A 20,547-nucleotide genomic window follows, 5' to 3' on the forward strand; every position below is an offset into this window, starting at 1 on the left:
GGACATGGGGCTTGAGGGTGATAAGCAGGCCCACTCTGCATTGCTAGGACAAGCCCCATGCCCAGCTGTTGTGGGTGAAAGTCTTGGCATATCTGGTCCCAGGAATGTCTTCCCAGTGCTGGCCTTGGTCCAGGGTCCCAACATGGTGGCCAGATCTGAGTCTGGCCAGATATAGAGACCATGGAGGGGGCTGGGTGAAGGAGAAGCAGGCAGGGAGCAAAGATGTGGTTGACCTGAGCGGCCCACCCAGTTCTAGGACACCAGGCTCTGGGGCACTTCTTAGGGACCAAACCCCACCCTAAGTCTGTTCCCTGTTTTGAATTCTGCCCCACTGGCCCACTAGAAACCTGTCCCAGGGGTCTCAAGTTGGGTGGGTGTAGGGGTGGGATGGCCAGATGTCTTAAGACCTACTTCAGGGAACTGGTTCTGCCTGGCAGAGCCTCGTGGGACAGCTTCTTCCCCTTCTTGGGCCTCAGTTTCCCCATCTGACCATTAAGCAGGTTAAGTCAGTGACCTGTGAGTGTCCTCACACCTGAATCCTTGCACCCTTGAGCTGACAGTTTGCAGCCGCAGCAAGGATTCCGGAGATTCCTGGGGTGGGGATGGAGCCGGTACATTGTACATGCCATCTGCTCAGGCAACACTGGTGGTGACAGGGAGAGAGGTGACAGGCACAGTTTGCCTCTTGCAGGAGGTCCTCATTGATGCTCAGAGACTAAAGGAAACATCCAGAGAGTGGTGAAAATCAGGGTGCATTTTAAAGTTCACAGACCTCCGACACTGATGTCTTTGGTGGACATGTGGGTGGGGGTAAAACAAGCAGGACTCAGTTTCCACTTTTCTGAGCTAACTGTGAGGAGGAAGTCCTGCCCCCACCTGCTGCCAGTATGACTGCACACCCCCAAGCCCTTTGGTCAACAGAAGGCTCCAGGCCCCAGCACCAGTCATCTTGCAGGCAGGGGCAGGATCAGGGCAGAGAGGGAGAGGAGGTGGGAGCCTGGGGCCAGGGGCCCACTGCGTGAACCTGAGCCTCCTCCCTCCCAGGCCAGGATCTCAGCTATATTTAGTACTGAGCATGGAGCAGACCAGGGGGTCAGGGCAGCAGGAGGAGAAACATGCTTCTCATTCCTTCCTGATGGGTCTCTGGGCACTGTTAGTACACCTGTCACGAGACAGGGACCAGAGAAGGGCTTGAAGAGAGGGAGGCCACTGAGGAGGGGTGGGAAGAGCTGGTGGGGGCTGCCTTGGTGGAAGCTGATTGACAGGAAGCGGGAGGAAGAGCAGCCTGGAGCCAGGGGCACAGAGCTGGGCTGGGACTCTCCACCAACAGGGGTGGGCCTGCTCTGCTGAGGACACCGGGCTCCCCGGCCCGCCCTCCTCGTAGGTGACACCCTTGCACTTGCAGGGGTGTCTGCTGAGGAACAGAGGGGCAGCAGAGTCAGAAGAAAACTTCACACCTCTACCCTCTCATTTCTGGGAGCCAGGCCCCAAACAGGATCTAGGAACAGCACGCCTGCCATTTATTTGACAAGACTGCACTCTCTGCACCTCAGTTTCCTTATCTTTAATTGAGGGGTTGGCTTGGAGATCCCAAAAGTTCCCCTGGGGGAACTGTCTGAGTCCTGGGGAATGGCACAGAAATCCCCCACCTGGGATTCAGAATCTGACTCTGCCTACCCATGAAGCACCACTCAATCACCTCACCTGCGTCCAGAGACCCTGCTCTGTCTCCTTGGGCTCAGGGAAAAGGTGGCGCCTGAACTGAGAGCCCGGGGGAAGGTTGGGCAGCACCCAGGTGAAAGGGCCAGCGCGCCCTCTGGTGTCGCGACAGGGAACTTCCTCTCCATGGGAAATAATTACTCGTTTACCCCTCCTAGGCTGGGACCCCAGCCAGGACTCCCCAAGTCATTCACCAGGGAGTCTGCCAGAGAAAAACTGATTTTGGTAAAGGAAAGTGAGGATGGTACATGCCCAGTTTTCCCAGTGGAAGTTTCGCTGGAAAGGGTGTCATGGCCAGTAGTCTAGAAACCCCAGTGATGCTGGGAAAGTGGGACCCACCTTGATGGATGGCTCCCTATATCCCAAGTTGAAGATTTATAACACATGGACCATGCAGGTGGCACAGTGAGTTCGAGGTGAGATTTGAAGGAAGGGTCTCTCCTTTCTGCTCCCACAGGGCTACTCTGCCCTGAGCAGAGCAGGGGTGCTCCCTGCCGTTTCTTCCAGAAACCAGCCTCCATCCCACGCAAGCCCCCGCCTCAGCCCCATTCTCATCTCTGCCCTCTCTCCTCAGAAAGATGGCCAACGCCCAGACACAGGTGGCCCCTACGTCAACCATCCCAATGGCGGCTGCGGAGGACCTGCCCTTCCCTCCTCCCCCAGCCCTGGAGGACCTGCCCCCGCCCCCGCCCAAGGAGTCCTTCTCCAAGTTCCACCAGCAGCGGCAAGCCAATGAGCTCCGCCGCCTCTACCGGCACATCCACCCCGAACTCCGCAAGAATCTGGCGGAGGCTGTGGCTGAGGACCTGGCTGAGGTCCTGGGTTCTGAGGAGCCCACTGAGGGTGATGTCCAGTGCATGCGCTGGATTTTTGAGAACTGGAGGCTGGATGCCATTGGAGACCATGAGAAGCCACCTGCCAAGGAGCCGGTGCCCAGTGGTGATGTCCAAGCCACCTCCCGCAGATTTGAGGAAGGCTCCTTTGCCAACAGCACCGAACAGGAGTTAGCAGGACCTCGGCCATCCGGAGGGGATGTGCGTGCAGCCCGCTGGCTGTTTGAGACAAAGCCACTGGATGAGCTGACGGGCCAAGACGAGGCGCCAGAGGCTACAGTGAGGGAGCCTGCAGCCAGCGGGGACGTCCAGGGTACCAGGATGCTCTTTGAGACGCGGCCGCTGGATCGCCTGGGCTCCCGCCCCTCCGTTCAGGAACAGAGCCCCTTGGAGCTTCGCTCAGAGATCCAGGAACTAAAGGGTGACGTCAAGAAGACTGTGAAGCTGTTCCAAACAGAGCCTCTGTGTGCCATCCAGGATGCAGAGGGCGCTATCCACGAGGTCAAGGCTGCATGCCGGGAGGAGATCCACAGCAATGCGGTGAGGACAGCCCGCTGGCTCTTTGAGACCCAACCTCTGGACGCCATCAACCGGGACCCCAGCCAGGTGCGGGTGATCCGGGGGATCTCCCTGGAGGAGGGATCCCGGCCTGACGTCAGTGCGACTCGCTGGATCTTTGAGACACAGCCCCTGGATGCCATCCGGGAGATTGAGGTAGATGAGAAGGACTTCCAGCCGTCCCCAGACCTTATCCCTCCTGGTCCAGATGTTCAGCAGCAGCGGCATCTATTTGAGACCCGAGCGCTAGACACTCTAAAGGGGGAGGAGGAGACTGGCGCAGAGCTCCCTACCAAAGAGGAAGTGGTCCCTGGTGATGTCCGCTCCACCCTGTGGCTATTTGAGATGAAGCCTCTGGATACTCCCAGGGACAAGGTCCAAGTGGGTCACCTGCAGCGCGTGGGCCCCCGGGAGGGGGAAGGGCTTACATACGAGCACCCATCCAGTGATATCTCTCAGAGTGCTCCCCAGAGGGATGGGGTAAAGGGAGACGTGAAGACCTTCAAGAACCTCTTTGAGACTCTCCCTCTGGACAGCATCGGGCAGGGTGAGACTTCAGCCCATGGGAGCATGAGCAGAGCAGAAGCAGCTGATTTTGCAAGCCAGTCGCAGGACATAGGGTCCCCAGTCTATGCCATCCAGGATGGCAAAGGTCATCTCCATGCCCTGACCTCTGTCAGCAGAGAGCAGGTAGTTGGAGGTGACGTGCAAGGCTACAGGTGGATGTTTGAGACACAGCCCCTTGGCCAACTGGGCCGAAGCCCCAGTACTGTGGATGTGGTGCGGGGCATCACGCGGCAGGAAGTGGTGGCTGGAGATGTGGGCACTGCCCGCTGGCTCTTCGAGACTCAGCCCCTGGAGGTAATCCACCAGCGGGAGCGGCAAGAACGACAGGAAGAAGAGAGGAAAAGTCAGAGAGCCCCCCAGCCAGAGGCACCCCCAAAAGGCGACGTGAAGACCATCCGGTGGTTGTTTGAGACATGCCCCATGAGTGAGTTGGCAGAGAAGCAGGAGTCAGAGGTCACAGATCCCACAGCTAATACCAAGGCCAGGTCCTGCACATGGATGTTCGCACCCCACTCCTTGGACAGGCCAGAAGGCTCTCAGGAGCAGCACCTGCAAGTTAACCAGGTCCTGGCTGGGGAAAGACAGACCGACAGACATGTCTTTGAGACTGAGCCTCTGCAGGCCCCAGGCCGGCCCTGCGGAAGAGGGCCTGTGCGGTACTGCAGCCGAGTAGATATCCCTTCGGGGCAGGTGTCTCGGCAGAAGGAGGTTTTCCAGGCCCTGGAGGCGGGCAAGAGGGAAGACCAGGCATCCAGGGTCCTCGCTGACCCCATCCCGGCCGGCTCTGTGCACAAGTTCACCTGGCTCTTTGAAAATTGTCCAATGGGTTCCCTGACAGCTGACAGTGTCCAAAGGGGCGGCCCCCAGGAAGAACAGCCTGGGGGTCCCTCAGACAGCATGGTGCCCGAGAGGCAGGAGACTGCAGCTGAGGGGACCCTACGGACTCTGAACGCCACGCCTGGCATCCTGCACCGCGGAGGCATCCTCATGGAGGCTCGAGGCGGCGGGGAGCTCTGCCTTGCCAAGTATGTGCTCCCAGGCCCGGGGCAGGGGAGCCCCCACATAGGGAAGGAAGAGCTGGTGTTTGGTGAACTCCCCAGAATAGTCCGCCAAGTGCTGCGCCGACCAGATGTGGCTGAGGAGGGTCTGCTTGTGCAGGAGGACCCCGTGGGTCGGCTGCGGCTCAAGCCGCTGAGGCTGCCAGCCCCAGGCAGCAACGGAAATATTGAAGACATGGACCCTGAGTTCCAGCAGATGCTGGCTTGTAGCCTTGGGGCTTCGGTGGCAAAGACAGGGCTGGTGATGCAGGAGACGGAGCAGGGCCTGGTCTCACTGACCGCCTACTCCCTGCAACCCCGGCCGAATGGCAGAGCCCCTGAGAGGAGCAGTGTGCAGCTGCTGGCCAGCTGCATAGACAAAGGAGACCTGAGTGGCCTGCACAGTCTTCGTTGGGAGCCACCAGCTGACTCAAGTCCTGTGCCAACCAGCGAGGAGGTCCAGAAGCTGCCGCCAACTGAGAGCATCATCCATGTCCCCCTGCTGGACCCCAGCATGGAGTTGGGGCATCTGAGAGGCCCAGGGGCCACCCCCAGGCCCTCACAGGTCATGGGAAAGGCTGTCCTTCTGGCTGGGGCGGGAAAGCAGGAAGACAGTGGCAGTGGGCAGAAAGGAACTGCAGCTTTGGGAAAATCAGAAGAAACCATGACAATGGCCCTGGGACATGGGGTCCCAGACCTCCAGGCAGCCATGCAGAATCTGAGGATGGTGACGGCCGAGGCTCAAAGCCTGCACCAGCAAGTTCTGAACAAGCATAAGCAGAGCCCGACCCCTGCAGCCACCCCCCTGCCTTGCCAGGATGGTCTTCTGCCAGCAGCAGCCATGACCAGTGGGGTTGCCCAGAGCAATACCAAGCCTAGGAATGGAGGTGACCCCAGGATGCCAGCAGCCCCCAGAAAGGTCAGTGGGGAGCAGAAAGTATTTCCTGAAGGGCTGCCTGTGGGGTGGGTGGATGGCATCTACGCTGCTCATCCCGTGAGGGCATCTGACCTCCAACCTTCTGAGAGGGAACCCCAGCCAAAGGGCAAGGAGACTGCCCTCTTAGTCCAGGCTCCCAGCCTACTCCAAGAAGGCCCAGATCAGAGTCTTAGGCCAGGATGGGAGGAGCCTGGGGGCTGCAAACAGTGGGCTTGGGGGCTTCCAGAAAAGGCAACTGCAAGAGCCAGCTCAGGGAGCCTCCAAGCTGCAGAGACCAGCTTAACAACTGCCGCTATAGCTCACCAGACTCCCACCTCTGAGCCTCGGGCTGCAGGTGCCAACCTGCACTCCCATAACGCCTCTGTTCCTCCTCCTCCTCCTCTCTCAGCTGCTGTGACAAGACCGGACTTCCCAGCCAAAGCCCATCATGATGAGGACTCCATCCAGCAGGCCTCTGAGCCCCTCCAGAACCCCCCTCTCTGCTCCCAAGGCAGCTCTGCAGGTCACAAAACACCGGGGGAGTCACAGACAAAGACCCCAAAACTAGAGCCCACCATGCCACCAAGGAAGAAGCCCCAGGTGCCCCCCAAACCTGCACATCTAAGCCAGATCCCCCCTCCTCAGAAGCTGCCCAAGTCCTCGGTTCTGGTTCCCAGCTCCTCCAAGCGAGTGGCACAAAGAGAAAACAAACAAGGAGAGAGAGATGCAGCCACTCCTCGGCTGACCAAGGTCCCTACTGCAGACCAAGGACAAGTATCTCTGTCTGGATGCCCCAGTGGACAGAGCCAGCCGGGCCTTCAACAGAACCCCAGCAGCTTGACCCCCAAGCCCAAGAGTCAGGCAATGAGTGCTAATGCCCAGAACCCTGGGTCCCCTAAGTGCTCAGCTCTGAACAGTGACCGCACCTCACCACAGCAGCATCCCAGCCCCCCAGGAGAGAAACTCAGGGAAGATTCCCAGCAAGAGGCCGCTGAGAGCTCTGAGAGTCTGCAAGGCAGCCAGCAAGAGCTCCGGGGCCTCCTGAGCCAGGTGCAAGCCCTGGAGAAGGAGGCTGCAAGCAGTGCGGATATGGGGACTCTGAGGAAGCTCTTTGAAGCCATGCCTCAGCTGGGAGGGGCATCTCAGGCCCCCGCCGCTCCCTACAAGCCCGAGGCCTCCATGGAGCAGGCCTTTGGGGAGCTGACGCGAGTGAGCACAGAGGTGGCCCGGCTGAAGGAACAGACCCTGGCGAGACTGCTGGACATTGAGGAGGCTGTGCACAAGGCCCTCAGCTCCATGTCTAGTCTGCAGCCTGAGGCTAACATCAAGGGCCATTCCCAGGGACCCCCAAAGGACCACAGTGTCATGGACATCAGAGCCAAGTCCAGCTGTTCAGGACAAGAGGTCAGGGGTGAAGCTGCAGTCAAGAATCAAATGGAGGTCGCAAGCCATCCTGAGGTCCAGAGTCAAGCCAAGGTCAGAAGCCACACAGAGGCCAAAGGTCAAGCTGCCTCAACAGCCCCTTCCACCAGGGAGCTGGAGACACTGAAAGGCGATTTGGACCTCCCTGGGGTCTTGCCTTCCAGAAGAGATTCACCCTCTTCCCCAACTTTCATTTCCATCGAGTCAGGCACAAAGAAGGCTCCAGAAGCTCCTAGCCCCAATGCCTCAGTGAAAAGCACACTCCTGACCCAGGACGCAGGTCAGGCCCTGTTCCAACAGAAAGATGCCCCGGACAAGGCTGGGGAGGAGAAGGCGACCCAGTGCTCCGGTCGACCTGAGTCTGCCCCTGCCTCGGCCAGCCCTGTGTGCAACAAGCGGGAGAAGAGCGTTCTGGAGCTACAGGCCAGGCCAGCTGGCCCCCAGTGCTACGGGGCTACAAGAACCGTGACTGAGCAGTACGAGGGCGTGGATGAGTTTGGAAACACAGTCATGTCCTCCTCCACAGTCACAGAGCAGACAGAGCTGCCCAGGGGCCCGGGCCCCCACCTCGAGCTCCACATCTCCCCGCTGCTGCGGCAGTTCCTGCAGAGAGACATGGCACAAGCCGGGATGGGGCATGTGGCCTGTGGTCGCTTCCAGCCAGCTGCCCAGTGAGCCCCTCCACCTCCCAAGTGCCAGCCTGGTGGCTCCCTCCAGAACCCCAGGACTAAAGCGGGCACCATTCTCCTACACACATGAGTCCAGGACCAAGAAGCAAGGGCATCGTCTAAGACTACTGGGTGGTTTCCCTTCATCAATTCCAGGCCTGTTTCTTGCAAAAGGGAGGAAGAAAGGGAAGAGGCCCGGCCAAGTCGCTCAGGCACAGGACTAGGAAGGCAGCCTGCAGCTGCTCGGGGGATGCCACCTGCCCGACACACTGCTCCTCACGCAGGCCCTGTTCTTTGCCAGCACGTGGCGCCTCCTACCACTGCCTGAAATGGGCTCCCCTGAGTGAACCTCCACCTTCAGGTTTGTTTTTTGTTTTTCAATCACAAATGAAAACACTGTCAACCAACTGTTGACTCCTGGAGAGGACAAGGGCAGGTCTCTGTCTGGGGTGGGTCCGAGGGCTCCAGAGGCTGTGTTACAGCCCCGTTATCACATCCCCATCATCCAGCTGGTCATTCCAGAGACCCCAAAGGACACAACAGAAAGGGTCAGCAATCAACACATCCCTAGAAGCCAAATACTGTTTCTGTCCTCACTGCTCCACACTTTACACCCCAAATGGGAAGGACGCATTCTGAGTAAACCCAAGTTTTATTCTCTACTCTGCTGTCTGTGCATCTGTTCCAGAGTCAGGGTTCCCACTGTAGGAAAAACAGCTACAACCCCCAGGTGCCCCATTTTCCTAGCAATGACAATAAGGGGAGGCTCTGAAAAGCCACCCCTGTTCTAGCACCTTGACTGCGAACCAGAACGGTCTGTCCACTCCCTGTTCTCCTTGCTCTCATGCCACAGGCCCCTCCCTCCTCTACACACGCGCACGCGCGTGTGCACACACACACACACACACACACACACTGTTGTCTCTGACCTTTGGCCTCCTTTCCTGGAGGTTCTTGGACCATGCCTGGAGTGGAATCTGACCAGAATCCTGCTCGGAGTGGGAGAGTAGCCCAGTAAGGCCCAGAAAGGAGGGAGGGCCGCGCACCAGGAGAACTCGGGTGTCCAGGAAAGCTGGGCTGCTTTCCCCTCCTCAGCCCAGTGGGTGTGTGTAGCAGGACTCCTGGGGAGAGGCGTGTACAGGTCCTGGCCTGGGAAGCCAGAGTGATTTGAGGAATGCTTCTCAGTCTTTCAAAAGTCCTAATGCCTGCGGCACGACAGGCATATTCTTAGCAGCAAGGACACAGAGTGAGGCCTAATGGGGCCCAACGGGGCCTGCACACAGGAAAATGACTTTTTAGAGATAATAACAAACGAGACTAAACAAATGGGTGGAAAAAAGCAGATCAGGAACAAGGGTAATGAACCAACTCCCACTCTGGGGTAGGAGTCTTAACTATGTTGATGTCACAATGGCAGGTGATTGCCTTGGCCAAGGTAAACCATGAAGAAAAAAATAATCTCACATGAGATCTGAACAACAAACAGCCAGTTATATGAAAACCAGAGGGAAGTGACTGCTAAGGGGAGCAAGAATAACCTGCATAAACCCAAAAAAGGGAATACATTTAGTTCCTCCATTTCCTGGATACTGATTCATAGAAAGGGGGGTTAGCTTCCACTCCCCAAAACTCCCTGCCCTACAAGGTTAGGTGGGAACTTTCCACATGTTGCTTCCGTTGAACAGGTAGGCCTCTATCTTACTGCCAGACTGGGGCTCAGCCCTCCACACCCCGCCTGGCCTGTCCTGCTCATATGGGTGCTCTGATGTGGAAGAAGCCCAACCCCCTGTGGAAGACAGTCTGGGGGGACAATAAAGAGAACAAGTCTCCTGCCTGGCCCAACCCCCACATCTCACTAGGCCCCTCACCACATGTCCCCAGCTGTTCTCAGTGCTCTTATCTGTGTGGGTGCACAGCTCTAGAAAGCGCACCTGAGGAGTCTGTGTGGTGCTTGGAGCTATGCCTGGCCTCTGGAGCTCAAGCTGGATCCCTTTTCCTATTACCGCGGTTTTTAGTTTTAGCAGATCTCTTTTCTCACCTCCAGGTGGAGTCCCAGTCTAGTTTCTCTCAGTATCTTGAGTACTCACCAGGAGCGTCTAGGACGCACTCCATAATGTCAAATAAATGAACACAGAGGTGAATGAAATGATTGAGCAAATTCACCGATTCATCCCAAGAATATGGACTGACCACCGGCTTTATGCCATGTTCTGTTCACGGTGCTCAACATAGAAACAAAGCAGAATTTATCCCCGACCTCACGGAACTTAGGTTTAAAAAGGGAATGTCAGAGGAGCCCGTGAAAGAAGACAAGACATTAAAAGAAAAAGAAAAATCATTCTATAGGGAGCCATATGTGAAAGACACAGAAGCAAAGGTCTCCGCACAGGGGATGGCATCTCCTTTACAGAGGTGACCTGAGGACAGACGAGCCAGTGTGATGGCTGCCGGTGACACAACCTAGGGGGAAAAGCCGGGCGCGGTAGGCAGGAGGACGATGAGGGCGTGGGCCGGGAGCGCAGCGTCCGGCGTTAAGGTCCAGCCCACCGGCACGCGCGACCGACCGCACACACCTGCGGCAGCGCCCTCCTCCCGCTGAGGTGCCGCCGGACCCAGAGCGAGTTCGGCTGGAGGCGGGGCGCAAAGCGCTGAGACTCCGCCCCCGAGCAGGGGAGGGAGGTGTTCCCACCCGCCGTCGCCAAGGTGACGGTGACGTCACGGGCCGCTGGGTTCAGAACGTTCGGGCGGCGGCGGCGGCGGCCGTTGCTAGGAAACGACTGGTGCTGGGCGCCGCCAAAGATCGGTTCCCCGCGCCAGACGTCGGACGCCAGTACACGCCGTCCTGACTGGCCTAAATAGGAACCTCCCCCCGCCCCCCGCCAGATTCCAGACCGCTGCTGGGTTCCGGTCCTCACCCACGTCGCGGCCCCGCCCAGGCACGACTTGCTGGCCCTTCTTCTTACTTTCTGTCACTGCTTCTTCGTCCTGAGTTTGTCCTCCAGTGTCCATCTTCAGAGCCATCACATGCCTCAGGCCACCATCCATCTCCTTTCCTGCTAGTTTCCTAGGGGGTCTTCCTCTCTGTGCCCTGTCTGTCCTTACTATCTGGCAGCCAAAGTTCTGACTGGATCAAGGGATCAAGTCACTCCTGGATAACAGTCCTCCCAGCTCACTTGGTCTGAAATCTAAATCTCGGTGGCCTGTAAGACAAAACAACGTGCCTCCTTGCCTCTGTCGCCCCCCTTCTCTTCACCCACATTCCCCTAGTTTCACCGACCTTGAGACCTTGAGCGACCTTGAGACCTTGATCGTTACAGAACATCACAAACTGACTCTTGCCGCAGGGCTTTTACACTGGTACCCTGAAAGTCATTTCTCCCAGCTCTTTCCTGTTGAAATGTCTTTCCAAAAGTCTTTCCAGGTTCATCCCTTCCCTGCCCTATCTAAAGAGGACTTCCTCCCAAGTTAATGCTGTTTTAAGTTTTCCTGGGGACCTGTTACATTATCTTGCTCTCATGTATTTGTCAGTGTTCCAGATTCTATTCCTTGTGTAGCAAACCACCTGAAAGTCAACAGCCCTAGATGATGTTCATGCATTCTATGGGTCAGGAATTTGGACAGAAGACAAAAGGGGATGGTCTGTCCCTATATTGTGATGTGTGGAGGCCTCAGCTGCGGAGACTCGGGAGACTCACGAAGGAGGGTAATTTGACAGTTAGGGTCTGGAAATATCTGACTCGTGTGGCAGCTGATGTTAGCTGTTGGGTTAGGACCTCTGCTGGCATGTTAGCCAAGAGACAGAGAGAGAGAAAAAAGAGAGTGAGAGAGAGAACGAGAGAGTGAGAGAGAGAAAGAGAGAGAGAGAGAGAGAGAGAGAGAGAAATGTGGCCTTGCCATGGCCTGGGCTTCCTCACAGCATGGCAGTCGCAGGGAAGTTGGACTTCCTACATTTTATCTTAAATTTCCAAAGTCATGTTTCCCAAATAACAAGACAAACTGCATGGTCTTTTATGACATGACCTCAGAAGTCACACAGAGTGACTTGCACTACTTCAGTTGGTTACAAGTGGAAGAGATATTACCACCTTTTGAGATGGAAAAAGTCACATTCTAGGAGAACATGTGACTCTCTAAAAAGTGCCATCACTATAACTTCCCCATTAGAAAATCATTTGTATGCAAGCCACTTCTCATTTGTTTATTGCTGTAGCCCTGGAACAGTGTAAAAGCACACAGTGGGTGCTCTATCCAAGTTTTAGAGTGAGTAAAGGCCTTTCAAGAAGTCATTTGAACCCAACTCTCCTGCCCCCACCCTTGATTTTGGCCTGGCCTGCTCCAGGTCCAGTACTTGCATTGGAAGGTGGAAATCCAGTATACAGGCATATCTGAGAGATAACTACAGGTTCCATTCCAGACCACCACAATAAAACATAATAAAGCAAGCCACATGAATTTTTTGGTTTCACAGTTATAAATAAGCCAGGTTTACATTATATTGTAGTCTACTAAGGATGCAATAACTTCATGTCTAAAGAACCAATGTACTTAATTGAAAAACATTTTATTGCTAAAAAATGTTAACCGTTACCTGAGCTTTTAGCAAAATGGAGCAAAGACTCAATAAGTTGAGGTGCAATAAAACAAGGTATGTCTGCTTTCAGGGGGAGAGGTGTAATTATTGAAGCTTGAGAAATGGAAAGCCAAATGAGGAAGCTTTCTACAGTAAGGGGGTGTTGAAAACCCAGTCTGTTTATTTGCTTTCTAGTCTCTGGAAATGTTTAGCTGAGCAGTGTGGGTTTTGTCTTTTGAGCCCTGGGGGACAGGAAAGTGGCCCAATGGGAATGGAGGAGCTGTGGAGAGGTGCCTCAGGCAGCTGGGAGGGTTTGGAATGCCTGTCAGGAGCCACTGCAGAGAACTGGGCAAGAGGTGGCCCTGGAGTCACCCACATGCCAGTTAAGGTATTCACATTCTTCCTGTTTTGTTTTTGGTGAAGGGCTTTTCATTTGATCTTCTCAAAGTGCTGAAGCACCTACAGTTTGTCCTCTAGATTTCTTTTCTAGGAGGGGCAGTGGCAGCGAGCCAAGCCAGAGAAGTCAACCTAGGCTTTTCCCTGCCCCATGCCCTCACACCAGCCTGTAATCGCTTCCCAGTATCTCTCCCTCTCTCCCCTCCCTTCCATCTCCACTGTTACTATGACAGTTTGGATATCATATTGTGGAAACAGCCATTCCCATGCCTTCCCCGCCTCTAACGTCACCACCAAATGGTCAGCCCTCCAGTCCAATCCTGGATGTCCCCTTTCACCAAAAACCCCACTCCACTTAGGTCATTCAAAGACCTTCTTTGGCAGCTGTGTTTGCACCTTCTGGACCCTTTACTGGTCCAGACTGCGTCCCACCACCCTGGTTTTGGTCAGGGCCAGCTTATCCACTGGGCACATGAAAATGGTTCAGCTTCACTTAAAATGAGAAAAGAAATAAATGGAATTTCTAGATACAAAGAAAAACCCTTTAATATACAGCAACATTCATCTTTATACCACTACAGTTATAAAATATATTTTAAAGTGCTTTTTATGGGAGAGGGAGCCCACGAAGGCAAAACTAGCCTACAAAAGTCACAAAGCAACTCGATTTCATGTTGTTCACACCCTGCCATTGCTGGAAAGAGCCCTCTTGGAGATTCACCTAAGGCAACCCTTACAACCACAAAAGAAAAGGCCTTAGCGACCTTCTTTTGGACCCCTTAACCTCATGCAGTCCCGTAGCTCCTATAACCAGCCAGTAGCCTTTTGGTTTTAAGCCACGTCTCCCACCTTGAGCCCCTCCCACCCCCTTCCACCACGGGTTAGTACCTGCAAGTCAATAATGAGCCCCCCACTCCCTTTGCCTCCATCTGGGTACTTGCTCCCCAAGTTTGGCATCGCTGCCAAGTTCTACTCCAAGTTAATTTCCCGAGAGATTCTAGCAGAGGATCAGCTGAGGGCAATCGGAATTGCCCCGTGGTCCCGCAGCAGTAGCGATAAGGGCTGGAGGCCTCCAGCCCTGAATGAGGTGTGTGTGCCAGGCTACGGCCTCGGCCTCGGGGCAGGGCCTCTGTCTTCCCGGCTGCGACTGGGCCACTCGCCCCAGCTGGCTCCACCCTTCTCACTTCGGAAGAAGGAAGTTGGCTTTGCAAGGCTCTCTCTCCCTTCTTCCCCCAAAGTGCCGCCTCTTCACCCGCTCCCAACCCCCTATTCCGCCACGCCCGCGCTCCCTCCCGCCCCACGCTCGACCTTTCTTCCCTCCCACTTCCCCGCCCCAACACACACACAGGTTTCTTAGGAAAAAGTGCTGCTGAGAATTCCCAGAAGGTCCCGGATGTGAAGTCATAGACGTGAGGTCACTGATCCTGGTTCCAGGAATCAGAAATTTGTAGCAGGAAAGCGCAGAAACGGAGAGTGACTGGAGGCGTGAGTCGGTGGAGCCACCTGGCTCAACTGAGACCAGTCACCAGCTGGTCTGGGACTTTCTGACTGGAGGGAGGTCCCCAAGGAAAAGATGCTTCACTTCTCCACCAGTATAGCCAGTATTAACAGTCCATATTAACCAAAAGCAAAAGGGCAGATATTGTCTAACATTGGAGAGGGAACAGGGGAACCCCAGGCATCACCCTGATTTGGGGTTGGGAAGACATGGAGAACTGCTGGTATTATGATCAGAATGTTACCTGAATGTACTGTACCCTTTGACCCAACAGTTGTATACACAGGGATTTGTCTTATAGACTTAATGGAAGGATAAATGCAGCATTATTTGAGACAGCAAAGACTGGAACCTACTTAAATGTCATCAGCAGGGAACTGGTTAAACAAATTGCAGGAGCTCTGTAAATGCTCAGTGAAAGACTGGGACACTATGCCCTGTGGGAAAGAAGGAGGCAGTTGTTTATGGACCAAATGTCCAAGTTCTACTGTTAGGTGAACAAAATCAAGGAATGTCAAAAATATTGAAGACACTGGGAATATAGCACAGAACAAATCAGACTATGGCTCTGGCTCCTACAACTCATAGGGATGCGGGTGATGAAACGCACTTGGTGCTGGATAGTGTTATCATGGAAAATGAGGAGAGCAAGGAGTTTAGGGATGTTGAGGGCTGTGCTATTACAGATGGAATGATTAGGGAAGTTTTCTTGGACAAGTAAACATTGAGAATGAAGTGAGGTAATTTCAGATATCTGTTGCAACAACAACAACAACCAAATAAATAAAATGGGGAAAAAACATCTGTCAGGCAGAGGGCATACAGAAAGTGCAAAGAGCCTGAGGCAAGATTTTGCTTGACTTGTGAGGAACAGTAGGGAGGTCAGTATGGCTGAAGCAGAATGGGGGGGGGGTGCCAGATTGAAAAGGAAGGGGTAGAGGGACCTTCCTGTGGAGGCCCTTGGTGGAGACTTTGGCATTTATAATGAGATGGTCTTGAGCAGAGGGATGACATGATCTGATTTAGGCTTGGATAGATTGTTCTGTGGAGACAGGACAAAGGGAAGAATCAGGGAGCCCAGGGAGGGGGCTATGACAATAATCCAAATGAGACACAAAGGCGGCAGGGCCAGGGGGTAGAAGATGTCAGGTAGTGATGTGCATCTTGGCTATATTTTTATTGTTGAGTGAACAGAATTTGCTGATAGGCCAGCTATGAAGGACAAAGACTGTTTCCACAATCTTGGGGTTATCATTGGCCAGGATAAGGAAGACTAAGGAGCAGTCTTTTGGGAAGTGAGGTAAGGAGTCAGTATGTGGACCAGAGATTTGAGAGTGATGGAAATAGGAGCTTGTTTGGAATTTGTAGCAGAGAAAGTCCCCAGAAGGAAACAGCTAGTACACTTGGATTGAGAAATTTGAGAAGCGTTTAGCATAAGTATTCTTTACAGAACTGTAGCAAGGTACAGAGAAATCACAAGAACAGGATAGGAACTCACTGCCGGTAGTAATGGGTACCATCCATAGTAGGGAAGGGGTGAAAAGGAGGCAGCTGCTGGAATCTGGAGACAGCTAAATGGAAAGGGCAGTTTGCAATCTAGTGTGATTTCAGCCAAGGAAGGGAATTTATTTTTCATACACTGGCTGGGATACTGCCAACTGACAGGAGCCGAGATCTCTGGTGGAGGAATACAGCCAGCCCATGGCAACCCTGCAGGGAAAGCATATACCCGGACTTCCCTCTCCCTGCTCTCCCTCCAAATCCTTGCCTGTATTGGCTGGTGGTCAAACTCTGGGAGAAGCCCGAGAGCAAGGGAGCCCACTGAGGTAGCACCCCAGGCACAGAGCACGGAGCACAGGGGAGGAGAGTGGGCTGAGCAGCAAGTGGAAGGCAATCAGCACAGGGGTGCAGCAGTGAAGACACTAAAGCCATGCTGGAGAGGGACTATTCAGGGATTGAGCCCTGAGGTCCCTCCCCAATATAGGCAGATTAAGAGATAAAACAGAACCAGACCCAGATCCTCCAAAGAAGTACCAAGTGAGACAGAAAAACAAAGAGAGCCAGGCCCGCTGCCAAGTGAAGCAAGTCTGTCTAGTAAGAGAGAGATTGGGAAAGAGGTTGGATAAATACTCCCCAACCGACCAAGTTGAATGAGAGATATCTGTGTGTGTGTGTAAATTATGTACACAGACTTTCTGGAAAGGGATTTAAAACATAACCCTATAATTAGTACTTTTAGTAGAGAGACCTAGGGGTAAGCAGAGGAAAAGAGACCCAACTTTTGATTGTCTTTAATTTTTGGCAATTTTAAATTATGTACATGTATGACTCTTATTAAATGGAAGAAAATATAGTTTTCTAAAACTCCCTCATGGCAGGAGAGATGCAATTTTACAAAAAGGTTAATCACCAGTTTTCTCTAATCAACTGGCTGACAGGCTTTGGATACCCCTGAGACTTAAGGAAGAGAGCTGTGGAGCCTCAAAGGGCAGGGCCATGAAGGGGGTTTCTGGAAGACCTCTTCCCTGTGTGGGGCCAGCTACACAGGCTTTAGGAGAGGGACCTCAGGAATCCAGTGTGAACTATGTCCCATAATCCCTCTCAACTACTTGCTCCTGCCCCTCAGCTAGCCCAAGACTTCAGAAAATTTTAATTCATCCTATCTTGGTATCTTTTTAACAATGTTACATACAGGTCAAGCTTTAAGTACGTCTCAGTCTCAGTCTTGTGTATCAAAAATAAATCCCCTTGAATGAAATAACTGATGGAGACTTAAGAGTAGAAAATTTAAACTGGAAGTTTCACAAGGTCAAAAATCAGAGGTGAGGGCTATCAGTTGTTGTAGAAAAATAACCCAACCCAGCTCCAAAGCAATACATTCCACAAAGTGAAAGGGGGAAAAACCCCACAAAGAAAGAAATCCCATCAGAGAACAATGCACAAGAACACCCTGTGCTCTGGCAAAGACCAGCACTTGCCCTTTAAGGTGCGCCCACTGGTGCTTATGCAGCCTTCAGTTTTTCTTGAACTTGACATGTGCTGCTGAGTGGAGACCCAGCCAAATTCATTCTCTGAGGGACTAAGAACCCCAACATCATCCTCTTGGAAGAGGGAGATTTCTCATAATTCTTTGCCTAATGAAAATGTACCTTGGGCAAGGAATATCTTTGTAATATGAATCTTTTGGATTAGAAGCACTACCTCCACCCCAAGTTAAAAATTAGCCTCAAATTTGTGGAAATTACTTCCAGGTTATGTGTTGACTCTTGTCTCTATCACAGATATTGAGAATGGGAACCCAGGTAAGAACCCACCTCTCAGGAGGCTGATGCCAATTTCAAGAAGCTTCTCACCAACAAATGGGAGTCGGTAGGAGTTAGCACTGGGAAAACTGTGTCCCCTCTTTCCTTAGAGCTGTTTCCTTAGACTAGGACTGTTAGTGTGCAGATTGAGGGGTGTCCTGGGACCCTCAAACTTGTATACTCTAAAGGGATTCTGCTATCTATCTAATAAAGATAAAGCATACTTAGTGTGAAAGAACTTTTAGATTAGCATGCATAGAGAGGGAAGAAGAAAAAGGATAGAGGTTCCCAATGAAACCCCCAAAGTTACCCATCCCCTCGTAGATAAATGCCCAGCCAGAGTTTATCCAAAGTGGGACAGCTGAGGCCAAAAGCTTGCCACAAGCCTAAGGCACCTTTTGTATTAGATGGGGGCTGGGGTGAAGTTCGAGGGGTGGGGAGGGAGAGGTTATAGGAAATCAAAAGGAGCCAGCAAGTTGGGTTAGAAGGAGCAAAATTAAAGTACAAATCAAAATAAAGGTTGCCATTGTCTCTGCACGTGTCTCACCCATGTGTCTCTACACGTCTGAACTCCATGTGTCTCTTCCAAGTCCCCCAAGTCCCTGGTGCAATTCCAAAGCTGAAAAACAAGCAGGCCCTTTTTCTTCACATCTTTCTGCTTCCTGACTCCCTTTGTTGTCTCCCCCCAGTCTCCTATAGCTGCTTCTGCTTGCTCAGCTCCACCGCTCATTAGGTGGAGCAGGGAACCTGGAACCTCCCCTTTCTGTGGTGACTCCTCTGTTACAGGAGCTGGAAACTCCCAGTCTAACAAGCTTGAGACTTTTCTGCTATGTGGGTTTCCCCAAGGGAAGGGCAAGGTGATAGAGGGCATCGCCAGCCCATCTTTTCTCTTAGGGCCGGATTGTGGCATGGTAAGAACAATCGGGACCTCATTTCCCCTCCACCTCCCATTGCCAGAATAACATACTTCTCAGTATGCAATACACCTTTGAGCCTACTTTTCTCTGTTCCACTGAAAGAAACTTACATGAGCACACAGACCTTTTCTGTAATCAGGCACATAGTGTCTGCCACATAGTATGGTAAGCAGTGTGAACAAGGGCCCCAAGTGGCCTTTCCACCACTCAGCCCTTATCTGACAGAAGACTCTCCTGCCCAGCAATCAGTGCACACACATGTCTTTAGAACAAGTTTTGGGGTACAGCCCCCACTTGATGTGAACTATAGTGGCACACAGGAGACTGAGTATTATATTTCATTCCAATGTCACTCACAATGCCAGAGGGGGAGAATTTACACCATAGAAATATACAAATCTGAAATCCCTCCCCCAGTGCCCTTCCATAGAGAGCTGGTTGTTAAATGTTTGCCAACATATGACTGCCTCCAGTCTTGTGTCTCACATACAAGCTTTAGGATTCAGACAAGTCTCTCTGTCACCCTGAGCTTCAGTTCTCCACAAAATCAATATCCCCTGGTGTCTACCTGATAGGCTTGTCAGGAGGACTGAATAGTGTTTTCAGCACAATGTTTGGCTTCTAGTAAAGCTTCAATCATTTTAGTAGGGTTCCAGTTATCTCTTACTACATAACAACATTTAGTAGCTTAACACACAAAATTTATTTTGCTGTGAATCTGCAATATGGGCAGCATTTAGTGGAGAGGGCACAGCTGGAGAGACTTGAAGTCTGGAGCTGAGATTATCTGAAATCACATTCTCTCACACATCTGACATTTCTTACCGGCTGTCCGGACGTTAGGACAGAAGCTGGGGCTCTGGATGAGACACCTATATGTGCTGCTCCATGTACTCTGGGCTTTCTTACAACAGGGTGGCTGGGTTTCAAGTAAGTGTCCCAAGAAAAAGATCTTTTTCTAATAGAACCATGGAAATCAGTATTTCCATATTTTATTCAGTAGAAGCAGGTTGCTACGATTGGCCTCCTTATTCAAGGAGGAATTAGATTCCCCTTTTTGATGAGAATATGAAAGAATTTGTGGTCATGCTTTTAAGCCATCACAGCTATTACTGTAGTGGCCCTCTAGCTTCTAGTAAGTGAATTACCCTTCTTAGCTGATGAGCAGAGATCCACTGGATTCATTAATGTTTCTCCCCACTCACCACTACCAAGTGAACCCAGGGCCCTCTGCACTGAGGAGTTCAGTAAATGTTACAGAAATTAATTTCCTCTTGTAGCAGCTGGTCCTGGACATTTGTGCTCAGGCCTTTGGATGACAACCCTTTGGTCCCACAGAAACTGAGTGAGGGACCTGGGCAGAACACCTGTGGCATGGGGGTGAGAGGGGGTGGCAGGTATTTTTATAGGTGGTACCATCACCCCAACAGGCTCTGCTCATGATGGGGTTGTGGATGACCATGAGGGTGAACTGATGGCTCAAACATGGTCCTTCAAGAGCCTGCTCTAGTCAGGTGTCAATGTCATGAGCTCATGACAAAAGTGCTTTCTCGGCGTTAGTATATAAGAAAAGGTCTGTGGACTAGACAGACCAGATGACTTAGAAAGCTGCATAAGAAGCCAATTTCTTCTTCTTCAAGAAATGGCTGACAGGATTACAAGCTTTTTCCATAGGAAATAGGAAAAGACAAAGTAGCGAGAAATGTCACTCTTTCTCTGATGGCACATGGCCTCTCAGTTTCTTTGATATCCACAGAACTGGGATCTAATGCCAGAGAAGCATATGCATATTTATGGGTGCTTTGGTAAGGAAATTTTCAGGAAAGACCCAGGAAGGAAAAACCTCATTTTGGTGATGTGGTGAGGAGAACAAGAGGGAGGAGAACAAACACAAGAGTTTGGAGAATAAACTGGGATGGGGGAAGAGGTTTCAGGGAAATGAGGAGGTGAGGATCCACAGGCCCCAGCCCTCCATGGCCCGAGGCCCCAGTCAGCCTCAACTGTCCCTTCTGTATTCCATTATGCCCCAGCTATTCCAGTGGGTTTCTGTCCTCTCTCCGTGGATCTGCCGGGTAGGTCTGAGAAGGGCCAAGGCGGCAGCCAGACTTTCTAATAGCATCAGAACCTCTGCCCTTGCTGGCTGA

The 20,547-nt window shown here is 52.6% G+C and overlaps 1 protein-coding gene across 1 annotated transcript; it reads left to right on the forward strand.

Annotated features, from left to right (window-relative positions):
* The first annotated feature begins 2,269 nt into the window (after nt 1-2,269).
* On the forward strand, nt 2,270-7,727 carry XIRP1 (xin actin binding repeat containing 1). The gene has a single exon (XM_004676629.1). It carries the CDS (start codon nt 2,298-2,300, stop codon nt 7,725-7,727), a length of 5,430 nt encoding a protein of 1,809 aa, XP_004676686.1. The 5' UTR covers nt 2,270-2,297.
* Nucleotides 7,728-20,547: the final 12,820 nt, after the last annotated feature.

The sequence above is a fragment of the Condylura cristata genome, unplaced genomic scaffold, assembly GCF_000260355.1.
Source record: "Condylura cristata isolate star-nosed mole 26May11 unplaced genomic scaffold, ConCri1.0 scaffold00004, whole genome shotgun sequence".
Classification (NCBI taxonomy): Eukaryota; Metazoa; Chordata; class Mammalia; order Eulipotyphla; family Talpidae; genus Condylura; species Condylura cristata.